General features: G+C 29.9%; 1 protein-coding gene across 3 annotated transcripts in view; it reads left to right on the forward strand.

Moving 5' to 3' along the window:
* The window catches only part of LOC126827721 (membrane-associated guanylate kinase, WW and PDZ domain-containing protein 2), a 118,887-nt gene extending 110,802 nt beyond the window's left edge, over positions 1 to 8,085 (forward strand). For all 3 annotated transcript variants that reach the window (XM_050557209.2, XM_050557210.2, XM_050557212.2), the window contains 6 exons: positions 70 to 237; positions 802 to 836; positions 1,023 to 1,129; positions 1,385 to 1,436; positions 2,074 to 2,365; positions 2,780 to 8,085. In XM_050557209.2, coding sequence (XP_050413166.2) covers positions 70 to 237; positions 802 to 836; positions 1,023 to 1,129; positions 1,385 to 1,436; positions 2,074 to 2,365; positions 2,780 to 2,922 — 797 coding nt within the window. In that variant the 3' untranslated portion in view covers positions 2,923 to 8,085. The remainder of the gene's footprint in view (positions 1 to 69; positions 238 to 801; positions 837 to 1,022; positions 1,130 to 1,384; positions 1,437 to 2,073; positions 2,366 to 2,779) is intronic.
* Positions 8,086 to 8,620: the final 535 nt, after the last annotated feature.

Here is an 8,620-nt window from a genome sequence, read left to right on the forward strand (position 1 = left end):
TTAAACCTATAATTATTGCAGTGATATTATAATTTATGTTAATTTGTAAGAACATTTGTATAATTTCAGGGCGTATATTAGAAAACAGTCCTGCAGAAAGATGTAATAGATTACATGTTGGTGATAGAATATTAGCTGTAAATGGTGTGAATATATCTCAAATACATCATGAAGACATCGTTAATTTAATTAAAGAATCTGGTTATTCTGTTACTTTAACAATAGGACCTCCTCCAGGTGGGTGAAATCAACAACACTTTTATTTTCTATTTTGAAATAATATATGACAAAGTCTTATCCTCAATCTATTGTTAACAAATCTTTGTGTCAAGAGTCATAAAATGTGCTCTCCTGTTAAACATACGTTATGCAAGAGCTAAATCTGCTAATTGCACGTCTTTCTTTTTGCCTGAAATGTTATCTAAATTATTAATTAGACATTAATTTACTTATCCAGATCATTATCAACTCTAGATGTCATCGCTAGCCTGCAATATTTTGTAGATTAGAATCCTATCTGCTGCTTAACGCTCATTGACAATTAAATCAAATAATGGATATTCGAGACTATTTTTTTTATCGTAAAGACTTTAGTATTGATGATTGAGGCTAGACGCAAAATTCAATCGCTAAAATCTCAGTTCAGAGTGGATCAATGTGACTGAAATTTTCAGCAAATTCCCTATACATTATCTAGTTTTTAACTGTTATAGTGAAAACTGCCAGCTCTTTATCTATTATAAATCTGCCATAATGTATCTTTAGAGGAGATCATAGCTGACTTTATTTTATTTTTTACAGATGATGCATCAAGCACTGCCAGTGCCTCTCAAAAGGTGAGGTGATACTAAATAGAAATTATCTACAAAAATATTTCCATCTTATTCAACAAATCTTTATTTATTATAAAATAATATATCCATTTGTTGAGAAAGTCTTTTAACATATTAATCTCTATATTCCACTTTGAAATGCTGAATATGTAAATGAAATCTAATGATAGTGTATTTTTGTAATTTCAGAGTTCTCAAGGGTCTATGGTGAATGCCATGGCCTATCCTGCCGTCTCAGAAACTGATGTAGGTCGTAGACCAGAAGCTCCAAATACACATCAAACATGGGACAATAGGTACATATAGCTTGTTCAATTTTTGATCAGTAACTTAATGTAACAGTACAACAAAAATTGTTAAGTTTGCAGAGCTCCCAAAAAATGAAAAGTAATGAGTAAAGTATACTATGCCTCGTACATGAAAGGTTGGATTTGAAATTCAGATACAAGGCTGCTTGATAGAAGATATTCTTGAGGGAATCAATGATTTCTGTAAATTATAAAAGCTACACATAAATATATGTGTATGTATAATATTTTTGTGTATTTCAGATATAAAACTGCTCAGGAAGCTAACAGGGCTAGATTTAACAATACTCCTTTGGTAATATATCCTTTATTTAAATTCTATCATTGTGGCATATGTTTTGTTGCCTGGCAACCTATCTTTTTCTAAACGTTAGTATAGGACAGAACTAGAAGCCAAACAAATTCTAATGATTTCTGGTAATTACGTAATGGGTTGTTACTCGTAATAAGATTTTAGTGTCTTATGAATGTTTTCATAACTGACCGAAGAAAAAATATGCGAAAACCCTTGTTGACTGCACGGATGATTTAGCTGCTGCAGGTGTATATTTTGTTGCCTGGCAACCTACCTGTAATGATATCAGTATTGATATATCATTGAAAGGGAAAAAGCATTAATAATAATTTATTTTTTGTTATGTCTCATTAACCACTGTGCTGTGATATGGGTTCTTTTTGTTAGAAAAATAGTTGTTGTGTTTATGGTATGATGACTGTATTATTATGTTATAAACAAGGTTAGACTGGTCACCTTAATGCTGGTCATGTACATTCATACAACACTTGTAACTTGAACAGATGACTGACCTGTGATCTGCTGCAGGGTACCATGAAATATTTGAACATCCAACCCACCCATTCTGAATATAAAATATGTATTAAAGAAATGATATTTTTGTTCTTGTTAAATCAAACTGTTTCTTTGTTTGTAGGGTATGAAGGCGGCTATATATCATGTTGAGTTAGATCGTGGTTCAAGAGGATTTGGTTTCTCCATACGAGGTGGTCGCGAATTTAACAACATGCCATTATTTGTTTTACGGATAGCTGAAGGTGGAGCTGCTGATGTTGATGGACGATTGAGGGTCGGTGATCAGATCCTTGAGATTAATCAAATAGAAACCAGCAATATGACTCACTCAGAAGCTATAGATATTATTCAAAATGGTGGAACAATTGTACGATTAAAAATGAAAAGAACAAATAAACCCCCACCAGTATTTGGTAAGTAATGGTAGATGAAATCTAGTTATCATCAATGACATAACTCAGAGAATGAAATTTTACGCATCACATTTATCGGCAGCCCAATTTATGTTTTGCTTTTGTTTATTGGGTTTCAATTTTCTAATAAAGAGCTATACCTGTATTAATTCTATTTTTACTTGCATCAAACAATGCAAATTTTTAAGACATCCAACCTGTTTGAGAGAAAACTGAATTATGGTTTGATAGCTCATTGTTATTCTTTTCAATGAATCTGTATAATTTTGCCATCAATGTAATGTATATTTTCTGTAATTCTGGTCTGGAATAAGACAATTGATGATTGACGTAAGATAAGGATAAGTTATTTCAGGACACCTTGAAGATACTTATTTGGAATCTGTTTTTATACCTTGTTTAATTTTTTTTCAGAGGGAGCCCCATCTCCAACAGGACCCTATCCTAGAGGTGCTATATCTAATGGTCCAATAGGTCATAGTTCACCTCATTTAGGTCGAAGACAATTAGAAGAATATCCAACATATCCTAGTGGTAGAGCCTTTGTTAACTATTAAACATCGCAAAACAACATATCCATAGACCCATGCCTTCTGATATTTAAATGACATCTGAGTGGACAGGAAAGAAAGTGATATTCATTTGTCATATGACTCGATAAACCCCTCTTGGAGTTTTTAACAGCAGTTATGAACAGCCATTTAACATACTCATATCCTTGTGACAGGGATTACATTAGTCAGGATTTACATCCCTGGTTTCAAGGGTTGGATTTACAGTGAGGGTTGGATTTAAGTCAGCTTTTGAAATTAAGAGAACAGTTTATTTATGTGAGCTTTTAACTTGAAAGAATCTGTTGAGTGTTGGTGCTAATCTAAAAAATATACAATAAATAAGTCAAGGAATAATTTGATGCTATCGATGTTTAAAAGTGTAATTTAACCAACAATTTAAAGAAAAAAAAATTGTTTTGTGTAATGATTTAAACTTGTCTCAGAGGAAGACATTTTATTCAGTATTTGAGATATATTCACATGTTATATAACAATCAGAATGACCTCTCCATATTTTCATAGATCATTTCTAGAATCACTCATAGCTGTATATGAAATATTTTTAGTGATTACGTGTTGGTCATCAAAAATAGATGTATTTTGTACAAAAACAATCATAAAGTGTGACAAAAAACCAATCTGGAATATTTGAGTTAGAAGAATATTGAATGATAATTTGGATTGTAATGTAGTGACTTCTTGTATTAATAAAATCAACAAAATCCAATGTTTATGGAAAAGTTCTTAACCGTGGATTCTCAACAGTTTTTGTAAAGAAATTAGAGGATCTTGTTTTTAAATTGGAATCGACATTGACCAGTAGTTTTTATTTTTTTAATTATCTTCATCATTGTAAATGCTCATCCATCATCCTTTCATGTAAGATAGTATCACAGAAACAGATTTTAAACAGTAATAGTGCTGAGTTTACTATATTGATAGATGTTTTAGTAGTTTAGTATGATAATATTGTGTATATTAAAACCCAGTTTAAGCATAAAATCATTTAATCTTAATGTTTATAGTAATGTATAATTTCAAACTGTGTTTTTATATAGTCATATAGTCTATGCACTCGGATTGGATACAATTTTAAAGTTTTTGTAATATGCTCTCTGTAGTTTATCTTTTGTAGTAGAGCTTTGTTCTGTTGCCTTAAAATATTGTGATTTTATGAAACATGGGTGATTTTATACTTAAAAATATTATTGCATGTTTTTAAAAAAAAAAAACAATTTATGGTTTGGCATACAGTAGTCCTTCGGGCAAGAAGTAAATGCTTTGTATTAAAATATTTTAGTACATTGATAACAGTTCAACCCTGTTTCTAACTGGTATATTTTTATATCTAATTTATACACAGTTGTCATATTCCCCTCCACATCTGTGTCTTTATAAAGGACTTTTGTGTTTTAAAATGTACAATCATTTATACCAATAATACTTTTCTAAAAAATGTTTGGGGTAAAGTAATGAACAAAATTGAGCACAGTGAAAAAAAAAATTACATTTTGTCATCCAATTAAGAGGCCATCACACCTTCAAACTTCATTTTTTGTATTGGATTTCTTGGAGTCTTTAACATTATACATGTGAGAAACAGGGTCCTAGTGTAACATTGTGATAGGTAGGGTGAAGAAGTTTTAGAATTTTCAAATTTGTTACTTTTATTAGAGCCAATAACTATACATAATTTTTGTACAATGCATTTTGTAATATTTCATGTTAGATTATATTTGCCAACATTTTCATAAAGTCAAAATAAGTGTATTTAGAGAAACTGTATATAAACTCCAGTTAAATGTATATTAGTGTAAATAGATATTATTATATAGATAACTTCAACAATATATTATTAGGTCCTATATATGCAGTTATATACAGTGTGTATATGTTTATTCTAAAATACATATCTCTTGTCCATATATTATATAAGGATCAAAAGTCTTTTTGTGAATCCATTAATGATGGATTGTATCTAGATTTTTCCAATAAATGGAGAATATCTCTTATAATACATTCAGTTAGTTTAAACAGGCAGTCTGAGTAGAATAGTACACCAATTTATGCTACAGCATGCAAAGTCTTCAAATTTTATTCATGGTGAAGAGCTGTTAACTATAAAAATAGTGATTCATTTATAAAGTGGAGATTTGTCATGCTTCTCTGTGTCAAATTTTAGCCAAGGTGCCAAATCGAAACTAATCGGATTGTTATAATCCCCCTCAAAATTTTGTTAGAATATTGAAATGGAAAATTTGTTGGTTGAGCTGTGTATATGACAGCAAATAATACAAATTTTAATTTCATTTTCATGTAGGTCATTTTTGAAACACTTTATCCGTTCAGCCAAAAGCTGTTAGAACAAGAAGAGATTATCTATTTATTGGAAAAATATTGTACAAAATAATAGGTTGTAGACATACATGTATTCGTTGTGACCATTTAAATAGGTTGAATTTAGAAACCATTTAATTTAGTCTTCAGTTAGGTTGTTAATGTTACATCTTTTTCTTTAATATTTAAGGTTATTTTTTAACATTTTTGAAAATCAAAATATTTATAAATTGCATTGCATCTATAGAACTCTATTATAATAATATATATCTGAGAATTATAATACAGAAATTTCATATACATATTTAACTTAGTCATATATTTTTCTTTTTCATTTAAAAATCAATGTAATATATGTTTATTGTATGATTTATATATTTACATGGCATGTCTACTTTAAAATATCTCATTATAATTTTCCTTTTTGTTTTAAATTCTCTTCCAAAATGTTGTATGAGCCAGTAATATTAATATGATGCACTAATTGAAATTTATTTAATGCAGAATACATACTTACACTCGGGCGTCACTATAGTGTTTACTTTAGTGTTTACTTTAAGATGGGGGCTTCAAACAGCAATATAGCCAAACCTCACTGTAACACAATTGTAAATCCAAGCCCTTGTGTAAATATGACTTATATTAAGAACTGAGAACAGAATCTAAATGTAGCATTGTCCATAATACAAATTCATTTATATGAAACTCTATTATTATTATTATAGCTTCATACAGGTAATATCATGTATAATTGCACAACAATTATATAATTTTAGACTTCACTTTGCATACCATAAAGCTACATGATTTATTTGCTCAAAACATTTATAGTTTTTTATTTAGAAAATATTATTCTATTTAAATTATCATTTGAGTTTTCGGCTACAGTCATGTGTAGTTATCTTTATTAAAGTACATTATTTATGTTGGTGGCTCATATCAATCACTGCAAGGTTAGCTCAGTATTTGGTACCAAGGGGGATAACTCCAATTGGGGAACTTTTTCTGTGGTAGTTTTTATTTCCAATATGCTAAAAGTATGAATTTTCACATCCTGAAATAAGAATAAACTTCAAAATGTATGTAATGGTAATTATGTAGTTAGGGAACCAAATTTATAAAAGCATTGTAGTGAAAGTTTTAACTTAATCCTGGTCTTTTAGGGCACCCTGTTCACTGCTTTAGATATTGATTTTAACACCAGGGATTGAATCATTATTTCTAGTCTATTTTTAACCTGATGTCAAACTGTTAATATATAATAGTGTATTTAAAAATAATAAGAGAAAATCTTTCTTTTTTCGTTTTTGCTGTTCTGAAAGGGCTGTGCTTAATAATAGATCAAAAGATTTGTTAATTATCATGATGAAATTTTTTAAAATAGAATTGATAAACGTGAACTGTGGATTCAAATTAGGAGTTCCCAGACTATAGCTAGACAGGAAAATATTGCATATATGCATTTCACTATTTCTCTTTGTTTTATAAAGAGCACATTATTTGTTACAAGATAAAAGTTGATATTAGCTAATTGATGATTTCCATAGTTAGAAATTATAAGTGTAGCCTACTATGTGACTACTTATACCAATTTTAGGATTAATTCAATTTACTGGTAAGCCTTATTCTTAATGAGTATTGAAATAATTTCATATAGGTCTCTTTGTCTTCCTGTATTTTCAACTTCTCAGACAATGATGCATTTATTAACTTATCTAGATATAAGTTACTGGTAGTTTGGAATGTCTAAGTGTTGGTGCCTTTATATACCAAATAATATTGTTTAGAAAAATACCTCTTATTAAAAATTATGGACATTTGTATGAATTAAAAATAGGCAAGCCGCATTCAGGTCAATACTTTGCTAGCCAGTCAATGTTTTGAATATTTGTTTGCTTGGGATCAGACTATCAGAGAGAACTTTGTTTTACCTAGGTAATATAATGCAATGCAAGTCTAACTGTATTTATTGTTTTATACAATCCAGTTCCGAAAAATACCTAATTTTATGGCATGTAAAGACTAGCAAATATAAATGAATGGAGAGCCCTGGGTAGCTACTTACCATATCATTCTTGTTTTCAACAATTTGTGTTAACATGTATGATAATGTAGACTTAAATAGATCAGTGTAAAGTCTTTATCATAAACATATACATTAATCATTGGCCAATAAATATTTTTAACAGCACACCTACACCTGATTTAAATAATATAAAAATGCCAGAGAAGTTCATTAGCTTTGTGAAATGAAAAGTGGTATCTTGTGTTCTACCCCAGCATCATTGATGAAATTACCGGTAGTCATCTTATTAGCTATGGCGCTAGCACTGATTTTCAAATGTGTTTTTAAACATGGAATAAAAGGTTTTTTTATAAAACCTTGTGAATTTGCCGCCTAAGAATTTTGATTTCTGAAATTGCTATCTTCATACAGTTATTTCTACTGGTAGCCATCATATACTAATAAAAAAAACCCAATCTGTTTTAGCGAATAAATAAAGTTTGTTTACATCTATGATATATTGACTTTTACACTAGATTCCTGAATATTAACCAACCCAAATAGAGATTAAATATTCTTGATTATTGCTGAGATACTCTCTAATTGCATGTAGTTCATGTTCTAGGAATATGGGGGTAAATGTAACAGGGTTTCTAACATCTAAATGTAAGTTGATTATTTTATGTCTTTAAAAATAAGTCTTACATTTATTATTGTCATATTTTGTTTGTTCTGTTATAAACTAGCTCATACTGTAAATGTTACTAAATAAGATGCAAGTTTTGTACACTATATATATATATAAATAATTTACCCAAACTGCACTTGGATCTTCTTTTTGATACGCCCACATTGAAATGTGGTCGTATATTGGCGTCGCCTCCGTCCGTCCGCCCTAGAGGCTAAAGTTAATATCTGATTGACTTTAAATTTATACAGTGTTTATGGTATTGATTTTCAGCAATTTCGGATAATTACTGCCAGAGTTATGGCCCTTGATCACTTCAAAAAATCTTGTGGATGCTCTAGAGGCTAAAGTTAATATCCGATTGACTCTAAATTTATACACAGTGTTTAAAGTCATGAGCCGAAGAAGCCTATTGATTTTGAGCGGTTTTGGATAATTACTGCCAGAGTTATGGCCCTTGATCTCTTTGAAAAATTTATACACAGTGTTTAAGGTCATGTGATGAAGCCTATTGATTTTCAGCCATTTCGGATAATTACTGCCAGACTTTAAATTTATACGCAGTGTTTAAGGTCATGAGACGATGAATCCTATCGATTTTCAATGATTTCCGATAATTACTGCCAAAGTTATGGTCTTTGATCACTTTGAAAAATCTTGTGACACTCTAG

This window comes from Patella vulgata, chromosome 7 (assembly GCF_932274485.2).
Source record: "Patella vulgata chromosome 7, xgPatVulg1.2, whole genome shotgun sequence".
Lineage (NCBI taxonomy): Eukaryota > Metazoa > Mollusca > Gastropoda > Patellidae > Patella > Patella vulgata.